Source organism: Macaca mulatta, chromosome 2 (assembly GCF_049350105.2).
Source record: "Macaca mulatta isolate MMU2019108-1 chromosome 2, T2T-MMU8v2.0, whole genome shotgun sequence".
NCBI classification, from domain to species: domain Eukaryota; kingdom Metazoa; phylum Chordata; class Mammalia; order Primates; family Cercopithecidae; genus Macaca; species Macaca mulatta.
In genome coordinates this window covers 150,094,631-150,120,882 of record NC_133407.1, presented here as the reverse complement: position 1 = coordinate 150,120,882, position 26,252 = coordinate 150,094,631, and the positions used below count along the sequence as shown (strand labels likewise).

Here is a 26,252-nt window from a genome sequence, read left to right as displayed (position 1 = left end):
CACAAAGCCTGGCATATGGTATGTGCTCAGCATGTTTTAAAAATGCATAGGAGTGCCCTCTGTATACCAGACACTATGCAAGCACTAGAGACACTGTATACAATAATGCATAGACCTTTTTCCTTAGACTCTGATAACTTATATTTATTGACCATTTATTGTTCTTGTCAGACTCAAATCCAGGTCTCTTTGACTCAGAGGCAGAGTTCACAATCGGTTCTCTCCACTAGTTGCCTCGATTGTTCATGATAAAGAATGGACACTTAGCTACTTGTCCATGTGGAGTGCTCTTTTGGAGTGTTCTTTGGTCCTGAGGGACCCTGAGGAGCAGCTCTGTCATAGGGAGGTCTTCTGAACAATGGTTTCTGAGCTGGAAACAGACCAGCTGCAGCTTCTGAAACTGGGATTAAAGTCTCCTAAACTCCCCTAGTTCTGAACCAGAAGTTTGGGGAGTGCAAAGCAAAGTGAGAATGAAGCTTTTTATAAAAAGTAAATCCTTTTGAAAAGACATTTACAAATGTGATCAGAAACCAAAGAGAAACCCCATATCAAACTTTGTTAACATGTGGTGGTACATTTCAATACATCTTCTTAGTCCAGGAGACTCAGAAAGGTAGAAATAAATAAATCACATACAGTATGCTTTTAAACATCATATTTTAGGTAGGTAAAAATATCTCATGTTAACAGATCATGCAAAGAGGAACACAAAATACAAAATATCAGCTTGCTCCATTTGCTATACATATTATGGTTTAGCATCAAGTTTTAAAACATAAATCACAAGCAGATTGCAACATAAACGCCAAGTAAAACTATATGTTCCTATGTCTTTGCCAGTTTTTGCTGAACAGGTATGGCCATGAAAGATTACAATGACTTTTTGACAAACGCAACAGAACTCACAGATAAAAATGCACTTGGATCCTTCAAAGCCTCACCTTCTGTAGGTGCACAGGAATCCATGTCAGCTGTTCGTCTACTCAACATATCATTTTGAGCTGCCACCACTCTTGGGAATAGTGTATATGTGTATGTATGCATACTTAAGAGGGCACATTGTTAAAATACTATATTATGTTTTTTTGAGACAGAGTCTTGCTCTGTTGCCCAGGCTGGAGTGCAGTGGCATGATCTTGGCTCACTGCAACCTCCACCTCCTGGGTTCAAGCGATTCTCGTGCCTTGGCCTCCTGAGTAACTGGGGCTACAGGCATGCCCCACCATGCCCAGATAATTTTTTAGTTTAGTATAGACAAGGTTTCGTCATATTGGCCAGACTGGTCTTGAACTCCTGGCCTCAAATGATCTGCCCACCTTGGCCTCCCAACGTGCTGGGATTATAGGCTTGAGCTACGACGCCCAGCCAAGAGGACACATTTTTGCCTTTTGGAGAAAATATGCTACAATAAGCTGGAACCCCAGAGGATTTGTATTCTAACTTTCTCACATAACTAGCTATGTGACCTTGGGTACCTCTCTCACCTTGCTGCACCTCAATTTGCTCCTCTGCAAACTAGAGTTAGAACATTTCCCTCCTGTGGGGTGTTGCTGGACTTAAATGAGACAAACCTAGTACAGCCCTCAAAAAATATGGCATTCTGCCCCCATTCCTTCTTTTAATTTTTAATGTGCAACAATTCAAAAATATTTCATTTCTCTTTCTTTTGAGGACGACTTTTGCCACCACTTTTTTAATAGCCAAAGGAAATTTGGGGTTAAAGACGATGGGTGTGCAAGCTGCATAATTTTCTATCCACTCTAAACATGTGTGAGTAAGAAATAATAAGGCAGAATTTCCAGGGTGGTTCAGACACTGGTTCTGGAGAAAGCTGTAAAAGAGGCTCAGAAGAGAAGTTTTCTGAGAAGGGGGCCCCTGTGGAACAGCTGTCATGCCTCTCAAGGTGACCCCTGGAAGGGGACAGCAACTATTCGCATGGATAAGGTCTCTGCACAGTCATACAGCTCCATTCCAGGAGGGCTCAAGAGTTCTTTTCAATTCTCCAGTGGAACCCTAGCCATGTGTCCCTTCAGTTGTCAATCATTTGACTCGGAAAGCTTGAATTACAATGACAGTCTGAGGCTCCCATAGTTCCTGAGGAGCAGGAGAGCTCCATCCAGGTCTGATTCTCTTTTTTTTCTTTTTGAACCAAGTTACAAGAAACAGGTCTGATTCTCTTGCAAAGGTTCTGCTTCCTCCTCAAAGTTCAATCTCTCTGCTGATCACCACCATCTGCTGTTCTTCTATGGTGCCTAAGAACTTTCCAAACTACCAAGCCCCTAAGACTGTGGTTTGGATTCCAGAAAGCCCAGGTGCCTGCCTGGCAACACACAGGCCTTCGTCTTCTATTTCCCCTTGTTGGACATCATAAGAATCGTTTTGTTGCATCCCCTCAGAGCCTCCCTTAGGAGCGAATACGCAGAATTCTCTTGAACGTCTTCTTGAAGTTCTCATTGCACAAGGGGTATATGAGGGGATTCAGCGTGGAGTTGATATAGCCCAGCCAGATGGTGAACATGTGCAGATGTTCATTGCAACAGCTCTTGCAGAAGGCAATGACCATGAAGAAGATGAAGTAAGGGATCCAGCAGAGGATGAAGGCTGCCATGATAAAACCCAACTGTTTGGCGGCCTTCCTTTCGCGGTTCATGTGCAACCCAGATACATACTGTCTTGAATGTGAGCGGAGCCTCTTCCAAGTAAACTTGATGTAATCCAGGCCTGTGTTAGACCCACTCCTCAATTTGCCTTTGCCTGGTGCTGTCTCTGTGATGGTATCTGAATCTGTTCGAGAGAAAGATTGGCTATCACCTAACATCTGATCCTCTGGCATCTCGCTGGCCTCATGTGTGTTCAGGCCCTGCTCATCTGTCTTGAGCTGGCCATGGCTCTGGTTGTCGGCTACACAGTCCCTGCTACTCCCCTCTGCCGCAGTCTGCATCTGCACAATATCAAGTGGAAAGCAGTGGAGTTTGTCCACTTCTCCATCGTCCTCTTGGCTGAAGACAACTGGGGATTTCATCTCCTTGGGGGTTTGGGATGGTGACTTCAAGACAGATCCACCACCAGCATCTTTTGGCTTCCTTTTCAGAACCTCCCAGGGAGACTCCTTCCCTGGTTTCTTGGTACCCACCTTGGGGTTCTCTGGCCTCAGCTTAATTTCTGAGAAGGAAGGGAGGGATCCATTGATGAGCTCCCGGTGCTGGCAGTGTTGTTGTACGGCCTTGTAGATCTTGGCATAGAACCAGAGCATGAGCAAGGTGGGCAGGTAGAAGTTGATGATGGCAGTCATGACCTTGAACCAGGTGACATCATAGAAATCTGTCTCACACTTGTCCTCTCGGCGCACCGAGGTCTGCTGCATGAAGTGATTCCAGCCTAGAATGGGAATAACCCACAGAAAAGAGAGAAACCAGGCCCCCAAAATGGTGGCTGAGGCTCGAGTCTTGGTACGATACTTAAGGTACCTGAGGGGCTGCTGGACAGAGCGGTAGCGATCAATGCACAGGATGAAGACACTGAAAATGGACGCTGTGCTGGCCACGTAGTCCATGGAAAGCCAAAAGAGGCAGAGAGGACGGCCCAGTAACCACTTGGACGTGAGCAGGTAGAGGATGTTCATAGGCATGACGACAGCACCCACGATCAGGTCCGCCACCGAGAGGCTGACGATGTACAGGTTCCCCACGGTGTGGAGCTTCCGCTCACTCCGTACAGCATACAGCACCAGCAGGTTGAGCCCCACTGTGACCAAGGAGATAGTGCTCAGGACCACCACCAGTGGCATCAGCTGGGGGCTGGCCATAGTGGTCTTGTTCCCCTCACACATCTTGTCTTCTAAGAGGCAGGAGGAATTGGGGAGGGTCATTGGCATAAGAGCAGCCACCAGTTATGGCTCACTCCCTGGGAGAAAAGATAGAAAAAGTAAGGTCAGAGACTTGGGTGATCAGTGGCCACTTAGCAGCATGATGTTCATCAGACTGGAGTTGTATGCTCTTGGGGGTAATAGACACTGCTGGTTACCTACTCAACAGCCATGTCCCCTTTTCCTTATTCATGCATTCATTCCCTCACTCAACAACTATTTATTGAATTCCTATCACTCTTCTAGGTATTGAGGATATAGCTGTGAACAAAACAGACAAAAATGTTTGCTCTTAAAGAATGTGCATTCTAGTGAGAGAGTTGGGCAGAAGCAAGGTAAATAAGGAGTTTGTAGAAATCTAATTCTGCACATGTTCTGGGAATGTGGGCTGCATCCTCATGTGTCTAAGCGGAATATGGCAATCTAGTTCCTCTTTACAGTGGCGGATAGAGGAGTGACCATGAGATACCACCATGGCCAAAGAGTTGGATGAGGATGTCAAATGGCAGAGGTGGAGTTTTTAGGAACGTTCTTCCTTTCTGACAAATGAGCAAAACAAGAAAAATTGTTGTTGCTCACTTGCCTCCTTCTTCCTGACAGGATGTGAGGAAGTGATGTTTGAGGCCATGACAGTCATCTTGGGACCATCGGGAATGCCAAGAAAATGCCAACCTAGGGCCTTACTGTCACTAAGCTGCTGAGCCAACTCTGGAATCTTCTTCTCCCAGACTTGTTATTATGGGAAATAATTAAATGGGTTTTGTTTTGCTTTGCTTTGCTTTTTTTCTTTTTGCTTACATCACTGTTGTGGGAGTTCTTACTTGCAGCTAAAACCATCCCTAACTGATACAGAAGAGATTCTAAGGGGACACACCAGAGGCACATAAAGCATGAAATAAATCTAGCATATCTTTTTGAGGAAAGTTCTCAAGTGAAAAGGGGATTATGTTATTTGGAAAAGTATATTTGTTGTTTTACTTTTCTATTTGAAAAACAATTTTTTAAAAATTACATAAATCATGCCAAGCAATATGTAACAAGACCCTTGCTAGTAGGCTGAAAATGGTGGCTTATACCCATAATCCCAGCATTTAGGGAGTCTGAGGTGGGAGGATTGCTTGAGGGCAAGAGTTAAAGGTGGAATGATCACTTGAGGTCAAGAGTTGCAGCCTGGGCAACACAGTGGAATCCCGTCTTTACAATGAAATTTTTTAAAAATTGGCCCAGCATGATAACACACATTTATAGTCCTAGCTACTTGGGAGGCTGCAGTGAGCTGTGATCACATCACTGCACTCCAGCTTGGGTGACAGGGCAAGATCCTATATCTGAAAAACAAAAATAAAAACCTTTGCTAGTAAGGCTCTACTGAAAACGGACTGTATCCTCTGTTATTGGTGATCCCCAAGTCGGGTGGTTGGGTGTGAAATTAAGTATTAAATCTTCGGCCGGGCGCGGTGGCTCAAGCCTGTAATCCCAGCACTTTGGGAGGCCGAGACGGGTGGATCACGAGGTCAGGAGATCGAGACCATCCTGGCTAACACAGTGAAACCCCGTCTCTACTAAAAAATACAAAAAACTAGCCGGGTGAGGTGGCGGGTGCCTGTAGTCCCAGCTACTCAGGAGGCTGAGGCAGGAGAATGGCGTGAACCTGGGAGGCGGAGCTTGCAGTGAGCTGAGATCCGGCCACTGTACTCCAGCCTGGGCGACAGAGCGAGACTCCGTCTCAAAAAAAAAAAAAAAAAAAAAGTATTAAATCTTCTGGAAGGAGTTTTTAGATTTTTTTTTTTTTTTTTTTTTTTTGAGACGGAGTCTCACTCTGTCACCCAGGCTGGAGTGCAATGGCACCATCTCGGCTCACTACAATCTCCAGCTCCCAGATTCAAGTGATTCTCCTGCCTCAGCCTCCCGAGTAGCTGGGATTACAGGAGTGTGCCACCACACCCGGCTATTTTTTCTGTATTTTTTTTAGAAGACACAGGGTATCACCATGTTGATCAGGCTGGACTTGAACTCCTGACCTCAGGTGATCCACCCACCTTGGACTCCCAAAGTGCTGGGATTACAGGAATGAGGCACCACGCCCAGCCTTTTTTTTTTTTTTTTTAAGACAGTCTCACTCTGTCACCTAGGCTGGAGTACAGTGGCACCATCTCAGCTCACTGCAATCTCTGCCCTCCGGGTTCAAGTGATTCTCATGCCTCAGCTTCCCAAGTAGCTGCAATTATAGGCACCCACCACTACACCCAGCAAATTTTTGTATTTTTAGTAGAGAAAGGGTTTCACCATGTTGGTCAGGCTGATCTTGAACTCCTGACCTCAGATATTCCCCCACCTTGGCCTCCCATAGTGCTGGGATTACAGGCGTGAGCCACTGTGCCTGGCCAAGTTTTTAGATTTTCATATTCATCAAAAAGTGGTAAGTTTAAAGAAAACTGATAAACACTAATAAATAGTGTAAATTTATCTCAATAATTTAGCAAAAACAAATATTTTTACATTAAGACGAAGCCAGATAAGTTCTTGAGTAGAAGGCTAAATTAATTAATTAATGTATTTATTTATTTAGAGACGGAGTCTCGCTCTGTCACCCAGGCTGGAGTGCAATGGCGCGATCTCGGTTCACTGCAACCTCTGCCTCCTGGGTTCAAGCGATTTTCCTGCCTCAGCTTGCTGAGTAGCTGGGATTACACGCACCCGCCTCCACGCCCAGCTAAGTTTTGTATTTTTAGTAGAGACGGGGTTTCACCGTCTCAGCCAGGTTCGTCTCGATCTCCTGACCTCATAATCCTCCCGCCTCAGCCTCCCAAAGTGCTGGGATTACAGGCGTGAGCCACCGTGCCCAGCCTGTAGAAGGCTAAATTTATATAGTTTTTAAAGATAAAACTCAAAACCCCACGATATTTGATCCTTGTGGAAGGAACCTTCTGTATGTCTTTGGTGGAAAAACACCATTTTGGGCAGCACCGATTGTGCCCAAGCTCTGCCATTTATTTTCTCAGTGATCTCTTGGCCTCCATCTTCTCATGTGTCAAATGGGTGGTGTGTGGGGGGGTAGACAATCTCTAAAGACTTTTCCAGGTCTCTTTCTTACAGCGGTATTTTTTGATGTCCTCCAGCTCTGAGCTGCCAATCAGAGCAATCCTCTGATTGCTGATGGCGCCTCCTCTGACTTCTTCAACAGCATCACTGTCTCCTTGGGTGACCTAAAGTCCTGCTGTATGCTCCTGTCACTCTGTGCTGTCGGCCTCGGGGGTCTCATCCTCTGACTTCCCTACTCCTCGGTCATCACCTCCTATGAGGACAACACTCAAACCCACAGCTCCAGCCTGTATTTTTCTCCATTCCCATATCTAATACCTTGCAGCTTCACCTTCTGCCCTGATCAAGTCCAAACCCCGTGAAATTGTCCACAGCCACCTCTGGAAGGAAGAAAGTAGACTGTGAAAGGAAAACAACTTGGGGCCCCAAAATCACTTAAGCTAAAGGGAAAATTCAAACTGGGAACTGCTTTGGGCAAACCTGTCTCCCATTCTATTCAAAGTCATCCCTCTGCTCACTAAGATAAATGCTTATCTTCTGATTGCCTCTTTTGGAGAGGCTAATCAGAAACCCAAAAAAATGCAACCACGTCTCTTATCTACGTAAGTCCTAGAAGCCTCCTCCCAGCTTTGAGTTGACCCGCCTTTCCCAGACCGAACGAGTGTTCATCTTACATATATTAATTGTGCCTCATAGAATGTATAAAACCAAACTGTGCTCTGACCACCTTGGGCACATCGTCAGGACCTCCTGTTGCTGTGTCATGGGTTTGCATCCTCAACCTTGGCAAAATAAACTTTCTAATTAACTGAGACTTGTCTCAGATTTTCAGGGTTCATAAGGCTAAGGAAGTATTGTCTCAGGGATTTTTATTTTTTACTGTTTTGCTTGGAAGGAAGCAGGAAGTAGTTTCCATAAATACTTCCCCAGCTTGGCATTCTCAAGGTGGCTCTCAGCTTCCTGGCCTCCAGAGGCGTCTCCTTTCTCTCTTTTCCTCATTGTCTGGCACATAGAGGGGAGAGAAACCGTTTTTTATTTTATGTTTTTTTTTTTTTTTTTTTTTTTTTGAGACGGAGTCTCGTGCTGTCACCCAGGCTGGAGTGCAGTGGCCGGATCTCAGCTCACTGCAAGCTCCGCCTCCCGGGTTCACGCCATTCTCCTGCCTCAGCCTCCCGAGTAGCTGGGACTACAGGCGTCCGCCACCTCGCCCGGCTAGATTTTTGTATTTTTTTTTTAGTAGAGACGGGGTTTCACCATGTTAACCAGGATGGTCTTGATCTCCTGACCTCGTGATCCGCCCGTCTCGGCCTCCCAAAGTGCTGGATTACAGGCTTGAGCCACCGCGCCCGGCCTATTTTATGTTATTTTTTACTTTTTAATTTTAATTTTAATTTGAGACAGAGTTTCACTCTTGTGGCCCAAGCTGGAGTGCAATGGTGCGATCTCAGCTCACTGCAACCTCCTTTCAGAGATGATAAATTCCTCTTTAAAAAGCTTTAGTTCCCTGTTCTTTGTTTCTTAAGACCAACTTCCTTGTACTTCCTTGTCTCCTAGCTACCTGTTCTGTAAACAGCCTTCCTGCCTTTGCCATGCTCAGACAAGTCCAGATATGCCTTCCCAGCTAGTAATGGACAGTCCCTCTTCCTTCCCACCTAATAGACCCTATTCAATTTTAAACCTTAGCCAATCAAGTTAGCTTAGATTGTGAGGTCCAACCCCAGCCAATGGGGAAAGGATACAGAAGTGCTAGGAACTGCCTTAGGGAGTAAAAACCCCTGCCCTACCCTGCTTTGTGCGCTTTTGCGATTGTGACTGATGCAAGCTGCACCCTTCTGCAGAAGTAAATTTGTCTTGCTGAGGAATTTTCTGCCTACGTGCTGTTTTTATTTGAGGCATCAGGCACTTGTTTCTAACAAATTCGGGGGTTCATCTGGGATTCCCATTCTCCTCCTAGGAGGGGTCTCAGATCATCTCTCGTGAGGAGACGCAGCCCGCTGCTTTGTTGAGGTGGCCTCAAGGGTAAGGGATTGAGACCCACCTGGTGTGATGAATAAACCTGGATTCCAGCAATGCGGGAAGAAAAGGCCTACAGATACCGTGGTGACCAGGTAACTCTGTGCACAGACCAAGGTAAGAAAAACCTTGGGGGCGGTGAAGTATTTCCTTGGTGGTCAGGACATCCTGGAGGTTGAAAGCGAGGGAGTAAGGTGCACAATTGAGTGCAGAGCAAGTGCAGAGTCTGGATCTGATTCTGCAGTCACCTCATATGGCTTGAAGGCAGTTTGCCTCTTGTGGGGTTTATATCAACCTGCCTATGCTAAGAGGGACCTGAAAATTACCACAAGGGAAGCAGATGAAGGATGAAGCGAAAGCTGAAGAGTGTGAGAAATCTCTAGTAGGAGAGGTTGAGCCCCACAGACTCGCTAGGGTGCAAGAAATCTCTAGTAAGAGAGATTGAGCCCCAGGGATAAACACTTTCTCCAGGATGGGAAATACAGCAAGTAAGACAAAAGATAGGAAAAATCATGATCATGATAATATCCCCTCTGATAGTCCCCTAGGCCTAATGTTAGAATATTGGAAGGATAATGGAAGGACCAAACACAAGAAAAAGCAGCAAATGATAAAATACTGCTGTTTTGTTTGGACTAAAGAACCTTCCTCTCCCCCCCAAGCAGCTGCCACCACAGACCCTTCCCCTAAACCTAAAAAAGGAGGTTAAACCACTCTTAGATGACCCTTATGGAGTGGCAGATCAAATCAATCAGTTTTAGGACCCCAGTTATATACTTTGGATGAATTAATGTCTATCTTAGGCATCCTATTCTCAGGAGAAGAAAGGAGCATGATACGCAGGACCGCTATGACCATTTGGGAATGTGAACACCCTCCTGGTCAGAATGTTCCAGTGGCTGGACATAATTCCCAGCCCAGGATCCTCAATGGGATAACAACAATATAGCCCATCGAGGAAGTATGAGAGACCTTAGGGAGATGGTAATAAAAGGAATTTGAGAATCAGTGCCCCACACCCAAAATCTTACCAAGGCCTTTAATATAAAACAGGGAAAAGATGAGGGACCGATAGAATTTTTAGAAAGGCTTAAAGAGCAAATGAGAAAAATATGCTGGCCTAGAATCAGAAGACCCCCTTGGACAAGGAATGTGAAAGCTCCACTTTGTTACCAATAGCTGGCCAGATATTACTAAGAAATCACAGAACAAATGTCTCAAATGTGGAAAAATAGGTCACTTTAAAAGACAATGTCCCACATGGGAAAAAGAAGAAAAATCATCCCACTTATGGCTTTTGAAGAAGACTAGGGAAATCAGGGGCTCTATCTTTTTATATTGAGTCCCACCAAGAGCCCTCGGTAAATTTAGAAGTGGGACCTAAACCTGAGCTTATTACCTTTTTAATCGAGTCAGAAGCAGCTCACTCCTCAGTTTGTTATCTTCCATCTAGTGTAACTTGTTCACAAGAAAAACTTTTTATCTCTGGGGTTAAAGGAGAAGGATTTAGAGCAAAAATCTTAAAGGAGACAAAAATGAAATATAAAAACTGATCAGCTAGTATCAAATTTCCATTAATTCCAGAAGCAGGGACAAATCTATTAGGAAGCGATTTAATACTAAAATTAGGCTTAGGCCTCCAAATCAATTATGGAAAATTCCTCCCCTCCCCTCCCTAATCTTGCTCACCACTGCAGACGAAGAACACATTTATCCCGAGGTATGGTCAAAAGATGGGATCAAGGAAAGTTACAGATTCCTCTGATTCATGTTAAATTTAAAACCCCTGGGGAAGTAGTAAAGCGAAAGAAATACCCTATTCCTTTAGAAGCCAGGGTAAATTCAAAAACCTGTAATTGAAGGTCTTCTCCATGATGGGCTTCTTAAATCCTGTATGTCTCCCTGTAACACTCCAAAACTGCCTTTAAAGAAGGCAGATGGGTCATACTGGTTAGTGCAAGACCTTAGAGCTATTAATCAGATAGTACAGTAATTGATTTAAATTATGCCTTCTGGGCTTGTCCATTAGCAGAGGGCAGCCAGGACCTATTTGTCTTTGAGTGGGAAGACCCTCACTCCAGTTGAAAACAGCAATACCGATGGACAGTCTTACCCCAGGGGTTTACAGAGTCTCCAAATTTATTTAGTCAAATATTAGAACAAGTGCTAGAGAAACTTTCCCTGCCCTCGTGCATATGCCTCCTCCAGTACATGGATGATCTTCTAATTTCAGGAGATGATAGAAAAGAAGTAGCAGCCTTCTCAACTCATGTCTTAAATTTTCTGTGGGATGAAGGGTTAACAGTCTCAAAAACCAAACTCCAATTTGTAGAACCTGAAGTAAAATATTTAGGGCATTTAATTAGCCAAGGCAAATGGAAAATTGGGCTTGAACGGATTGAAGGAGGATTAGTCAGATACTGTCATCTATGGATAGACTCTTATGCCCTGGAAACAAAATTCTCATACAAAAAGCTCATACAAGACGAGCCAGACCCCGTCATTTGGCAATTACCAGAAATCCAACAGGTGGAAAGGTTAAAACATATATTAGTAACTCCCCCTGTCCTAGCTTTACCCTCCTTAAGCAGCCATTCCATCTTTTTGTCAATGTAAACAAGGGCGTAGCCTTAAGAGTACTTACCCAAAAGCATGGAGGCCACCAGCAACCCGTAGGCTTCCAGTCAAAAATTCTTAACCCAGTGACCCACGGATGGCCCAAATGCATTCAATCTGTAGCGGCAACTGCTTTGCTAACAGAAGAAAGTGGAAAAATAACTTTTGGCGGAAACCACATTGTGAGTGCACCTCACCAGGTCAGAACTATCCTAAATCAGAAGGCAGAAAGGTTGCTTACTGACTCAAGAATTTTAAAATACGAGGTTATCTTGTTAGAAAAAGATTATTTAATCCTAACTACTGATGATTCACTTAACCCTGCTGCCTTAACAGGAAATTCAAATGCAGAAAAAAACCCATGCCCCAGACCAGAAGAACTGGGACATAGATGTTCAGATAAACTCCCTTTCAAACCGGAAGACACCTTTTTGTAGATGGTTCTTCTCAAGTAATAAAAGGGAAAAGGCATAACGGGTACTCAGGAGTAGACGGAGACACCCTACCTAATGACTGGTCTGAGCAAACGTGAGTTGTTTACACTAAATCAAGCCTTAAAATTTCTGCAAAACCAGGAGGGAACTATTTATACTGACTTCAAGTATGCCTTTGGAGTAGTCCACATCTTTGGGAAAATTTGGGCACAGCAAGGCTTTATTAACAGTAAAGGGGCCAAAACTTAGTCCACACAGACTTGATAATCCAAGTACTAGAGAACTTACAGCTGCCAGAAGAGACAACAGTTGTTCATGTTCCGGGTCACTAGAAGAATCTTTCCTTTGAGAGCCGAGGGAATAATCTAGCTGACCAAGTGGCCAAACAAGTTGCCTCTTCTCAAGCAGCACCCATTTTCCACCTAACCCTTTATCTTACCCCTCCAGCTATAGTCCCTATTTTCTCCCCCAGAGAGCAAGAAAAGTCAAAAGAAATAGGAGCCAAAGAAAGCCACGCGGGAAAATGGGTACAATCAAACAAGACGGAAATGCTGTCTAAGCCCCTCATGCGAGACATATTGTCACAACTACATCAAGGAACTCACTGGGGCCCCCAAGCTATGTGTGATGCAGTCCTCAGAGTTTACGGATGCATAGGAATTTATACCCTTGCTAGACAAGTTGCAGACAGTTGCATAGTGTGCAGAAAAACCAAAAAACAACCTAAAGAAAATAGGAATACCACATGCCGTGCATCCACCTTCATCAGGGAGAGTAGAAAGGCCTATTGCCCTGTTGAGAGTCCGAACTGCTCCCCGAAAAGATATAGGTCTACCCCCTTATGAGATGCTTTTTGGATTGCCTTATCTACATTCTACTACTGATCTTACTACATTTGAAACAAAAGATCAGTTTCTTAGAAACCATGTATTAGGTCTATCTTCTATCCTTTCCTCCCTCAGGACTCAAGGCCTCCTAGCACAAACTCCAACCCTTGAATTCCCAGTTCATCAACACCAGCCTGGAGATCACATCCTTATCAGAAGTTGGAAAGAGGGAAAGCTCGAACCCACTTGGGAAAGACCTTACCTAGTGCTCCTCACAACTGAGACAGCAGTCCAGACCGCTGAGAGAGGATGGACCCATCACACCCGAGTACCCTCTCCAAAGCACCTACCCTGGACAAAGTAACGTTAAAGAGAAAAGCTTAATCAGCCTCTTCCTCCTTTTCCTCTCTCCCCCAGATACCCCACATATTATTATTAATGTTACTAAGTCTAACTCACCTCAAACTATCACTTTCGATGCTTGTCTTGTTATACCCTGTGGAGATCTGCAGGGTCAAAAACTATAAAATCAAGGATACTTTTCTACTTCAGAAAAGTATCTTTGTCCTTCTTGGCTCTCCTCAGACTGAAAATCCGTTAACTGGGATCAATTAGTCTGGGAAGATTTTAATGGAGATTCCGTTAATTGGGAATCTTGTCCTCCTAAAGCAGAGCATCAGCATCTCTGCCATAGTTGGTCCAATGTTCTACTGACCACCAAAAACCAGGGATGGATGGCCCCAACGAGTAGTTGTATATTCCTGAAACCATACATTTGTTTCACTAAAGGGAGTACTCCTCCCAATTGCCAATATAACCAGTGTAATCCTGTACCAATTTCCATTGCTATCCCAACTTTTCAAGGTTCTTACCCTTCCTTGAGCCGTTTTTATGGTATAGGAGCAGAAGTCTCAGGGACAGACCGTATAGAGTATTTCGAAATGCGCTTCATCGCTCCTCCACCTCCTTCATCCCCTTCTCCCTCTCCTCCTAAACCCTCTTCTAACCAAACCTTTTCTCGCTTCATACCCAATGATAAAACTAAAGTAGCCGTTATAGAAGTTAAAGAATTAAAGCAAACTCTAGCTATTGAAACAGGATATCAAGATCCAAATGCCTGGTTGGAATGGATTAAATATTCCACCTGCAAGCTAAATAAAAGCGACTGTTAGGCTTCTGTGACAGGTAGGCCAGAAACCCAAATTTACCCTTCCCACTTGGATGGTCTTCTGACCAACGAGGCATGGCCTGGATGATCGCTGTCTTCCAGAACCCCAGAGCCTGGGGTAATGAGTCATGCAAGATCCTTCCACTGCTGTTCCCTTAAGACCAATTTCCTCAAAAGCCCTGCGGGTCAGCCCCCGAGGGCCATCCAGCCTCCAGCCCCTGATTTTAACTTCACCTCTTGCCTTTCATGGCAGGCAGAGAAGTTAGCATTCCTTGGAGACCTAACAGGGTGCAGTGAAACCAAGCCTTTTCAAGAGCTTAGCAATCAGTATGCCCTTGTTCATTCCTGAGCAGATGTGTGGTGGTATTGTGGAGGACTATTGCTGGGTACTCTGCCAAGTACCTGGAGCGGCACTTGTGCTCTAATTCAGTTGGCTATCCCTTTCACCTTGGCATTTCATTGACCAAGAAAGCTGAAGACAGAATATCATAAAAAGAGAGATGTCCCTCATGGATCCTTTGATCCTTATGCTATTATAGATGCTATCGGAGTACCACAAGGGGTACCAGATGAATTCAAAGCCCGAAATCAAACAGCTGCAGGATTCAAATTTATGTTGTTCTGGTGGTCAACTGTAAACAAGAATGTAGCTTGAATAAATTATATCTATTATAATCAACAACGCTTTGTTAATTTTACTAGAGTTGCAATTAAAGGAATAGCTGAACAATTAGGCCCTACCAGCCAAATGGCTTGCGAAAACAGAATAGCCCTTGACATATTAGCTGAAAAAGACAGGGTTTGTGTCATGATTGGAGTCCAATGTTGTACTTTTATTCCTGATAACATCGCCCCGATGGAACAAAAACAAAAGCCTTACAAAGCCTTACTTCCTTATCAAATGAGTTAGCTAAAAATTCTGGAATAGATGACCCCTTTGCAACCATCATAGAGAAATGGTTCAGGAAATGGAAAGGAATTATGACCTCAATATTCACCTCCCTTATAATCGTTATACATGTGCTCATTCTTGTAGGATGCTGTATCATACCCTGTATTCGTGGTTTAGTGCAAAGACTTATAGAAACAGCACTCACAAAAACCTCCCTTAATTCACCCCCACCTTCTTCAGATAAACTCTCCCTTCTTGACACCCAAGAAGAACAACAGACATGCATAGGCATTTTGAGGAGGAAAAACTATAAAATCAAGAGGGGGAAATTGTCAGAGATAATAAATTCCTCTTCAAAAAGCTTTAGTTCCCTGTTCTTTGTTTCTTAAGACCAATTTCCTCATACTTCCTTGTCTCCTAGCTACCTGTTCTGTAAACAACCTTCCCGCCTTTGCCATGCCCAGACAAGTCCAGATATGCCTTCCCACCTAGTAACAGACAATCCCTCTTCCTTCCTGCCTAATAGACCCTATTCGATTTTAAACCTTAGCCAATCAAGTTAGCTTAGATTGTGAGGTCCAACCCCAGCCAACAGGGAAGTGCTAGGAACTGAATCAGAGATAAAAACCTCTGCCCTACCCTGCTCAGTGTGCTTTTGCTATCGTGACTGGCGCAAGCTGCACCCTTCTGCAGAAGTAAATTTGCCTTGCTGAGGAATTTTCTGCCTATGTGCTGTTTTTCTTTGCAGCACCAGGCACTTGTTTCTAACACTCTGCCTCCTGGGTTCAAGCAATTCTCCTGCCTCGGTCTCCCAAGTAGCTGGGATTACAGGCATGCACCACCACACCTGGCTAATTTTGTATTTTTAGTAGAGACAGGGTTTCACCATATTGGTTAGGCTGGTCTCGAACTCCTGACCTCAGTGATCCACCTGCCTCAGCCGCCCAAAGTACTAGGATTACAGGCGTGAGCCACTGCACCTGTCCAAGAAAACATTTTTTAAAAAATTATGTATACACTATTTATCACCTAACAATTATATTTGACAGAAAATGATTCAAGCAATCCTCCCACCTCAGCCTCCTGAGTAGCTGGGAGGGACCACAGGCACGCACCACCATGCCTGGGTAATTTTTTGTATTTCCTGTAGAGAGGGGGTCTCACTGTATTGCCCAGGCTGGTCTCAAACTCCTGGGCTCAAGCCATCTGCCCTCCTAAGCCTCCCAAAGTGCTGGGATTACAAGTGTGTGAGTCACTGTGCCCAGCCATGATTTATTTTTATTAAAAAAATCTGTATTTTTCCTTTTTCTTTAAAGGAAGAAAAGTTATGACTGAATTGACATCACTGAACTAAAAATTACTGTAGCACTTTAAACATTTAGGGGTGAAATCTAACAATGTCTGCAACGTACTGTGAAATGAATAAAAAAACAGCTTGAATCGATAGTTCTGGTCAGTGAGATGACTAATGTAAAGGCTTTTCCCTCCCTCAGGGACCTGCATTTTGAAAAATCTGGTCCCTGAGGTTTTCCTTGCATAAATTCCAAAGAAAAGTCAGATATTCTGGCCAAGAGTGTGGGAGATATTTGGGGACATGGATCCCATGTTACTGCATGCCACTCAGGAGACCCCGCTGGGTCTGAGGTGCCCTCTCTGAGGATAAAACCATGCCTATGGAAACAGTGCTGGACAGAGGGTGTGCTCTGGGCAGAGAGAATAAAAGCTAGAGGAGCCATGTGAGATGAGGGTTTGTCTGCAAGGAAGTTGGTCACCCATAGGTCCTCCCTAGCTCTGTGTCCTCAGAGTAGCAGCCTAGAGAGAGCTCTGGAGGCAGGAACTGAGTCCTCACCCATGCTCTCTGCTCTGCTGCTCACTGGGCTGTGTGAGTGGGTGTGAATGTGTGAGTGAATGTATATGTGCGTGTGTGTGTGTGTAAATGTCTGTGACTGTGTGCGAGAGTCTGTGTGTGTGTGTGTGAATGTGTCGGTGTGTGTAAGCGTGAATGTGAGTGTATGTGTGTAGGTGTGTGTGTGGTTTTTGAGTACATGAGTGTATGAGTGTGAGTGTATGTGTGTGTGTGAGCATGTGCACCTTGAGTAAACAGCTTGGGGTATCAGTTTTTTCACCTTTCAAGTAGGGAGAATAGTAAGCCCTCCTGCCTAGGCCATTGGGAGGATCAATTGAGACAGCGGAGTGGGAAAGTGCTGTGATTAATTGGTGAAAAGCAGAAATGGACCCTTCTTCTCTAAGAATGTACAAGCAAACCATCATTTTTGAATTAGGGCGATGACTCCATTCCAAAACCATTAGATGGGGAGGGGCTTTTACTAGAGTGATTACAATCTAATCCCATCAGGTCCCTGTGCCAGCAAACAACCCAGTCAGTGTTCCTTGCACATCCTGTACCACCAACGAGGCAGCTGAAACAGTAAGGAGCCAAGCCCCCAGGGCTGGCGCTTCTCACACATCAGTTACTAAATGCCCACAGGCCCAAGAGGAATATCTGATGATCCCCAAGGTGGAGAGGAGGAAACGGTCGGCTCAAGCTCAGGAGGTGAAGCAGCTTACTCAAGGTCACACAGCTGGGAAGTGGTTGCTAAATTAAGATTTGAACCTAGGTCTATCTCACTCAGGGTTTCTCTGTTTTTTTTTAGACGAAGTCTCATTCTGTCACCCAGACTGGAGTGCAGTGGCATGATCTTGGCTCACTGCAACCTCTGCCTCCTGGGTTCAAGTGATTCCCCTGCCTTGGCCTCTTGAGTGCCTGGGACTACAGGTGTGCACCACCATACCCCGCTAATTTTCGTATTTTTAGTAGAGACGGGGTTTTGTTATGTTGGGCAGGCTGGTCTCAAACTCCAGGCCTCAAGTGATCCGCCTGCCTCGGTCTCCCAAAGTGCTGGGATTACAGGCATGAGCCACCGCACCTGGACCTAACTCAGGGTTTCTTAACCTTGGTCCTCCCATATGACATTTGGGCTGCATGACTCTTCATTGTGGGGAGCTGTCCTGTGCACTGGGTGATGACATTTATTTAGCATTATCCCTAGCCTCCACTCACTTGATGCCAGTAGCTGCGAGTCCCCAGTCATGACAACCCAAAATGTTACCAGACACTGCCAGGTATCCCCTGGGGGTTAGAATCACTGATCTAACTGAAGAACATGCACCCTGAACTACTCCACTCCATTGCCAACCAAAGAGTGCAGCTTTCAACTCAAAGTAAGGCAGAACTTTCTAAAAATAGATGTTATCCAACAATGCAACAAGTTACCTTTTGAAAGACAGTAAGCTCCCCAACATGGGAAGCATGCAAGAAGAGGCAACCTGGATCTGATTCCAAATTAGAAATACTCCAAACTTTCTCAAGGGCAATGCAATTATTTACCTAAATAAAACTCAGCAACGTTGTTTTAGATAAAGCACCTACTACAGTGTCTGGCATACGTGAGGTGCTCAATAGCAGTGCTTATGTTTTCTTCCATTCCTTGGTGAGCACCACCATCCTGTACCTGACCCCATTCAGGATTAGAGGACTCATCCTTGACCTTTCCTTGTTTTTCACTGTGGTGGAAGCTGCTAATAATAGTCTCCTCTCATGTCTAAGACTAGAACTCTGCTTCTCAGCTGAGTATACAACTGCCTGGAATAGAAACTACATTTCCCAGACTCCTTTGTAGCTGGGCGTGACCATGTGACTAAATTCCAATGGGATGTAAATCCAAGTGTTGTTTGCAACTTCCAGAAAACAGCCTTAAAATAAAGGTGTGTTCTTTTCTTTGGCCTTTCATTCTTCTAGCTGGCTGGAATGTGGATATGATGAGTAGTACCTAATCAGCCATCTTGGGGACCATAAGGAAAAGTCACACAATTAGGAAAGTGAAGCGGCCATCGGGACAGACTTGAGGTCCCTGATGATCAAGGGGCTGCCATTATCAGATAGGACTGCCCACCTCTGGACCTCACATCTATTTCATGGAAGCCATTGTTAGCTAGTGTTTTCTATCACATACAGCCATATCAAATCCTAATTGAAATACTGTCCCTGACTTCAAGGAGTTGGTGGTAAATTAGCATGCGAAGAAATACACAAGATAAACAGCATCAAAACAATTAAATTAAAAATCCTAGAATGCAGCTGGGACAAATGTGGTGACTGAGGTAAGATCAAAGCAGGTAGCTGGAAGCAGAGGGAAGAACTGTCTCTCTCAAGGCACCATGAGGATGTCAGAAAGGACATCAGAGAAGAAGTGATAGGCAAGCTAGGCTCTGAAGGATGGGTGGAAGTTCGCCAGCAGGAAGAAAGAGGTATTTAAGGCTCAGTAGAAGAAAGAACCAAAGTACACAGCTGAGTTTGAGGAATTGGGAGGAGTCATTGGAAGTACCTGGAGCACAGAATGGCGAGTCTGGAAGTACACGTTGGGACCAAGGTGTAAGTAAGCTCCTTTACACGTTGATGCCATTCCCCTGCCTAGAACATTCTTTTGCCTTGAAACTCTTACTTCTTCCTTTCTCTTGGTATCCTTAACTTCTAACATGCCCCTCTTATATCAACTTTCTTGTGGGATTATCATTCTTCAGCTGATTCTCCTCCAACTAAATGCGGAGCAACTCCAGGCCATGGGGGATGTCCACTATTTCTGCCTGGAATAGAAAGTGCACTTTGAAGTGCAATACCATGGGGACATGCCCCTCACTGACAGCAGGGACCCTGCATTTTCGCTTGCCGTCATTTCTCCTGAGCCTGGCACCAGTCTGGCACATGACAGGTGCTCAACAGATGTTTACCAGATAAGCCCTAAAAAACGAGACCCGGGGTCGGACGCAGGGGCTCACACCTGTTATCCCAGCACTTTGGGAGGCCAAGGCAGGTGGATTACCTGACGTCAGGAGTTCGAGACCAACCTGGCCAACATGGCGAAATCCTCTCTCTACTAAAAACACAAAAATTAGCCAGGCATGGTGGCGTGCACCTGTAGTCCCAGCTACTGGGGAGGCTGAGGTAGGAGAATCGCTTGAATCCAGGAGGCAGAGGTTGCAGTGAGCCGAGATCATGCCACTGTACTTCAGCCTGGTGACAGAGCGAGACTCCATCTCAAAACAAAAACAAAAAAACAGACCCAAACCAATACAGAGCAGCAGAAGCCAGCGTAGATGTACTAAGTGCAGAAAGTGTAGGCACAATTTTCAAAAGGAAGTTCAGACTTACATAAGTTTGAAGTAGGATTTATCCCATTGACGAATACTGTTCCATACCTTTGGGTCCACTTTTCTACTTTTCCCTGACCACTTCATAGTTAGAAATTCATCTCATGGTAATCTAAGGTGTAAATAAAGATTTATGCACAAATATGCTCACTGCAACATTATTTACGACAGGAAATGAAGGGAAATGAGCTGGCATTTGGGAACTAAATGTATCTTGAGATAGTGCATCTGGAGCTGGTTCCTTTCGGCGGGTTCTTGGTCTAGCTGACTTCAAGAATGGAGCCGCGGACCTTCGCGGTGAGTGCTACTGCTATTTTTTTTGGCAACTGAGTTTTGCTCTGTCACCCAGGCTGGAGTGCAGTGTCGCAGTCTCGGCTACTGCAAGCTCCGCTTTCCATGTTCACGCCATTCTCCTGCCGCAGCCTCCCCGAGTATCTGCGACTACAGGGACCCGTTACCAGGGCCAGCTAATTTTTTGTATTTTTAGTAGAGACGGGTTTTCACCATGTTAGCCAGAATGGTTTCCATCTCCTGACCTGCCTGCCTTGGCCTCCCAAAGTGCTGGGATTACAGGCATCATCCACCGCACCAGCCAACTGTTAACAGCTCTTAAAGATGGCACGGACCCAAAAAGAAAGCAGCAGCAAGATTTACTGTTAAGAGCAAAAGAACCCTTCCACAGCCCAGAACTGTACCCAAGCAGATTGCCCCTGATGGGCTGGGGTGGCCCGCTTTTATTCCCTTATTTGTCCCCGCCCATGTTCCATTTTTGTCCTATCAGAGTGCCCTTTTTTCAGTCCTCTCTGCTATTGGCTACTTTTAGACTCCTGCTGATTGGTGCGTTTTAGAAAGCGCTGATTGGTGCATTTTACAATCTCCTTGCTAGCTACAGAGCAGAGCCTTGACTGGTGCATTTTACAATCCTCTGGTAAGACAGAAAAGTTCTCTAAGTCCCTACTCCACCCAGGAAGTACAGCTGGCTTCACCTCTCAGTAGCTACAGAATAGAATATCATGGGGGTCATTGATAATCATTACGGAGCACCAGCAATGAGACAGGAAAATGCTTATGATGAAATTACATTTATAGAAGACGTGGTTTATTTGCACAGGACAAAGTTAATTCTGTTAACTAACAGGCTTCTATCCGGGGTGAATCTTTGTTACATCAACCATGGTTTTCTCTGGGTACTGGATGGTATTTATTATATTTGGTATTTCTCAGGATTTCGACAATGAGATTGTCTTCATTTTATAATAGGGAAAATAAGAGCTAACTGCATTCATTTTGAAAAAAATAAAATAAAATAGATTTCTTCGATAAAAAAATAAAAATAGATGTTTTCCACATACTTAGCACATCTTTTATTTTCTCTAGTACAAAGTGAGAGTTTGGGATTCCTTTCTTGATTCATTCTAAACTGCCTCACCTGCTACTCCCCAGTCCAAACTGCTCTATCCTCTTCCTCATTTGTGGGCTGGTTATTCTAGTCAAGTAAGTCAGAGCATTAATTTCTTTGATCTAATTCTGAGAAAGAGGTGTCATGCATGAAGGTGCTCCAGTACTGCATAGTCTCATTAAGTCTGGCCAGGTCATAATTTCCATGAAACACCCAGGCTTATCAATGCCACTGGTTGTGATGAATAGAGCAGACTGCAAATAGCAAAATGCCATTATGGGCCTAGTATTACAGGAACCTGACTGACTTAGAATCTAGAGGAGTTCTGGCTTAAGAGTCAGCCTCTGGGTAAGATGCAAGAGGCAGATGACCTTGTGGGCAGGCAGAGGCCCCAGTGGGTTTTCCAGGGGTGGAGGTACACATGCAAAGAGTCTACAGAGTCAGAGAAGAAAAGCTACTAAGAACAGAGGACTGCGTGTGGAGCAAGAGGGAGTGGTGGGGACCGAGGTAACCTGGAGAGCCTGTTCTCTGCTTGAAGGGGCAGCTGCCACTCACATGCCACCAACTGCTGCAGACTCAGATCTGCCTGTTTTTAAAAGGAAACACAAAATCTGGAGTTTTTACATGAAATATTTTAGTTTTTAAATGCTGTCAATTATTCAACTGAAATGTTTCATTTGTCTTCTTGAACACTACACAGGGTAAAAAAAAAAAACAAATTTTGCAAGCCCCCAGGTAGAAACCTCAAGCTGGTTCATAGGGGATGCAGAATGCTGAATATGAGATAATGACCCAGGAGTGGACATCTTTTGGGGTATTTGCCCAGCTCAAGTCAAGCCTCCTCTCTGAGAACCATCATCTCACCTAGGGTGGGCTCTGGCAGCCATAATTATACTATGTAACCCTGACCCCTGGGCACACCTGATTGAACCAGAAGTTGTCCTCTGACCCAGAACAGACCAGTCAGCCCAGTCCTCTCTTCTGGAACTCTGGGATCGGAGTTGTGCCATCAAGACAGTCTGTTGGTCTCATATATCTGATATATATCTGATGTATCAAGAAGACAAATGAAACAATTGAATAATTGACAACATTTAAAAACTAAAAGATTTTGGCTGGGTGCGGTGGCTCAAGCCTGTAATCCCAGCACTTTGGGAGGCCGAGACGGGTGGATCACGAAGTCAGGAGATCGAGATCATCCTGGCTAACACGGTGAAACCCCGTCTCTACTAAAAAAAAATACAAAAAACTAGCCGGGCGAGGTGGCGGGCGCCTGTACTCCCAGCTACTCGGGAGGCTGAGACGGGAGAATGGCGTAAACCTGGGAGGCGGAGCTTGCAGTGAGCTGAGATCCGGCCACTGCACTCCAGCCTGGGCGACAGAGCGAGACTCCGTCTCAAAAAAAAAAAAAAAAAAAAAAAAAAAAAAAAAAAACCTAAAAGATTTCATGCAAAAACTCCAGATTTTATAAGAGTGGGGTAAGTGGGGGGTGGGGGGCTGCCACTGGGGGCAGGAGGGGGACTGTTGCTCACCTCTGGGAATGCTAAAATAGAGGAGGGGATAGAAGAAGGCAGCAGACAAAATGCAATAATTCATATGCTGGAACAACCGAGATCTACCAGCAGAAGGATGAATTTAGACCTTTCCCTCATATCATACACAAAAATTAGCTCATAATTGATGATAGTCCTAAATGTAAAAGCTAAATTTTTGTGACCTTGAGTTAGGCAAAGATTTCTCAGATACATCACCAAAGGCATAAGGAATTTTTAAAAACTGCTAAATTGGACTTCATCAAGATGAGAAACTTTTGGGTTTCAAGAGGTACCACTAAGAAAATGAAAAGCTATGGAATGGAAGAAAATATTTATAGGTCATATATATGATATATCATATATCTAATATATCCAAAATATATAAAGAACTCTTCCAACTCAATCACAAGAAGATAAATAACCCAATTTATAAATAGGCAAAGGATTTATATAGACATTTCACCAAACAAGGTATAGGAATGGCTCAAAAGCACATGAAAGGATGTTCAACATCATTAGTCATTAAGGAAATGAAAAATCAAAACCACAGTGAGATACCACTTCACATCTACTAGGATGACTATAATTTAAAAAGAAGGACAATAACAAGTGGTGGTGAAGATGTGGAGAAATAAGAACTCTCAAACACTGCTGGTGGAAATGTAAAATGGTGCAGCTACTGTGAAAAGCAGTCTGACAGTTCTTCAAATGGTTAAACATGGTTACCATATGACTCAGTGATTGATTCCACACCTAGATATATACCCAAGAGAACTGATCACGTGACCACAGAAAAACTTGTATGCAGATATTCATAGCATTATTCATAACAACCAAAAAGTGGAAAAAACCCAAATGTTCATCAACTGGTGAATGGATTTTGATTAAAATGTGGTCTATTTGTCATTAGAAAGAAACACAGTACTATTCCAAGCTACAACATGGAGGAACTGGAAAAACATCATGCTAGGTGAATGAAGTCAGACACAAAAGGCAACACATTGAATGATTCAATTTATATGAAATGTCCAGAACAGGCAAATTATATTATAGAGACAGAGAATAGATTAGTGGTTGCCTGGAGGGGGGAACAGGCAGGGATCTTTTGGAAAAGAGAGAAATGTTCTAAAATTGGATTCTGATGATGATTATACAATTCTGTAAATTTACTAACTGAATATATGATAACTGAATTATATGACTCACTTATAATGGGTGAATTTTATGATAGGAAAATTACACCTGAATCAAGTTGTTTTAAAATTTTTTCAGTGGATTAAGAAAGAGACTGCTTTGGGTTCCAGATCTCTCTGTCTGTTTTTAAAATCTATTTCACTGCACCAGTGTTGGGAAACAGGATCAGTTATAAGATTCTCAGCATCATTTAAATGAAAACAAACTAGTTGCTTAGCAGAAGAACTGCTTTAACCAGAACCGAGATTTAGATAAAATAGATCTCATGGTTTCTTGTAAAAGGGGCAGGGAGATGTTATGCGTAACTTCTAAATTAGTCATCGGAAGTGGAAGGAGAGGAATGACAGAGCTACATCAAACCCTTTCCTCCTACACGTCTGTGATCTTCTCTCATTTTATAATTTGGTTTAAGAGACTGAACTTGTTTGTTTGTATACTCCCCACAACCCCCAGCCCTGGTGTGACAGGCTGGAATTTTTAAAGCTAAGTGCAGGAAAGGAAAGCTGAAGGATATTATCACTAAATGGAAGAAGAAAAAAAAAAAAAAAAAAAGGCAGCATTAAAAGCCCAGCTCAGTTATCTCTTACTTTCTAACATCAAAAAGCAAGAGAGAAGCTGGGCGCGGTGGCTCACGCCTATAATCCCAGCACTATGGGAGGCCAAGGCGGGCAGATCACAAGGTAAGCAGTTTGAAACCACCCTGGCTAATATGGTAAAACTCCGTCTCTACTAAAAATACAAAAAAAAAAAAAAAAAAAAAAAAAAATTAGCTGGGCATGGCGGCGCATGCCTGTAATCCCAGCTACTCAGGAGGCTGAGGCAGGAGAATTGCTTGAACCTGAGAGGCAGAGGTTGCAGTGAACCGAGATCATGCCACTGAACTCCAGCCTGGGCGACAGAGCGAGACTCTGTCTCAAAAAAAAAGAAAAAGAAAAGTAATATTTTCATGATTGCATCAGGCTGGGAGATTTTCCATATTGTGTCATTTAATCCTCATCGTGCTGGTGACCTCACCAAAATAATTCTGCCCCCCATTTTAATGATGTGGAAACAGAGGCTTCTGTATTTTTTAGGGCTTGGTGCCTGCACTAAGAGATTCCAGAGTGACTCAAGAGCAAGTTTCACTTAAAGGCCCAAGGGGCACCCATCTGCTAAGACCTTCCAGTGAACTTCACATACTCCCCTACCCCATCCTCTTTTTCATTGTGAAGAGAATAAAATAAATAAACACTTTGAATAAAGATTCCAGGGAATTGAAAACATGGACATCCGTGCTAGCATGAGAAAGGGATATAGTGAATACATCATCCTCTTTTTCACTGTGAAAAGAGGAAAATAAACAAACGCTTTAAATAAAGATTCCAAGGAATGTGAAAATATGGATATCCGTGCTAACATGAGACAAGGACACAGTGATTACACTACCAAACCCAGCACACACACAAGTATCATTTCAGGACATGATGAATAATGTTTTCATTTTGCTCCGAATCCTTGGAGACTAAATTCTGAGCAATATACTTTCAAAGACCAAAGTTATTCAGGCTGTTCTCTTCTTGAGGAAGAAAAAAGTGATTGATGATATTGAACTAAATAAAAGAGCTGGCAGGAGAAAAAGAGAGGCAGATGCGGCATTTATAAGAGAGAGCTCCCAGGTGATTAGGAGTTCCTGTAACTTTTGTCTCTTTCAGTCAAGTGACCTGATGGATACCTGCCTGCAGCTGCCACCTCATCCCACACCTGGGGCTCTTTAGCACCACCTGCTGGTCAAGCCCTATTGCTGGTTCTGGGGCCAGGCTATTTATATATACGGGTTATTTATATATAGAAGTTATTTATATATAGGGCATAGATGAGTGTGACGTGATCTGGTTCCTAGTTCTATTCTGATATTCACAGATGATTCATTTATTCATTCATCTATTTATCCATTCATTCTCCCTTCCTTCCATCAGACCATCCACAAAATCTTCACTGATGAATATTCTTGCCAGGTACAGATATTATGATAGCCAAGGGATGAACACAGTTCCTATTTTCATGGAGGTGCCAGCCTATA

At 44.0% G+C, this 26,252-nt stretch overlaps 2 protein-coding genes and 1 long non-coding RNA gene across 31 annotated transcripts in view; 1 reads left to right on the top strand and 2 right to left on the bottom strand.

Annotated features, from left to right (window-relative positions):
• The window catches only part of ATG7 (autophagy related 7), a 392,778-nt gene that overhangs the window by 281,963 nt on the left and 84,563 nt on the right, over nucleotides 1–26,252 (bottom strand). The window lies entirely within an intron of this gene.
• HRH1 (histamine receptor H1) overlaps nucleotides 117–26,252 on the bottom strand; it is a 128,446-nt gene continuing 102,310 nt past the window's right edge. For 10 of the 29 annotated variants that reach the window (XM_028844459.2, XM_077993463.1, XM_077993464.1 and 7 more), the window contains one exon: nucleotides 117–3,903. In XM_028844459.2, coding sequence (XP_028700292.1) covers nucleotides 2,405–3,874 — 1,470 coding nt within the window. In that variant the 5' untranslated portion in view covers nucleotides 3,875–3,903 and the 3' untranslated portion in view covers nucleotides 117–2,404. Of the gene's footprint in view, nucleotides 3,904–7,225; nucleotides 7,288–8,945; nucleotides 9,089–10,319; nucleotides 10,406–10,735; nucleotides 10,843–11,564; nucleotides 11,674–13,059; nucleotides 13,149–20,066; nucleotides 20,178–26,252 lie in introns of those variants that run through there. The other 19 variants (XM_077993453.1, XM_077993452.1, XM_077993451.1 and 16 more) reach the window with 13 other exon arrangements.
• Nucleotides 8,698–14,644, top strand: LOC144339285 (uncharacterized). The gene is made up of 2 exons (XR_013414179.1): nucleotides 8,698–9,037; nucleotides 12,933–14,644. It is a non-coding gene; the product is annotated as an uncharacterized LOC144339285 (long non-coding RNA).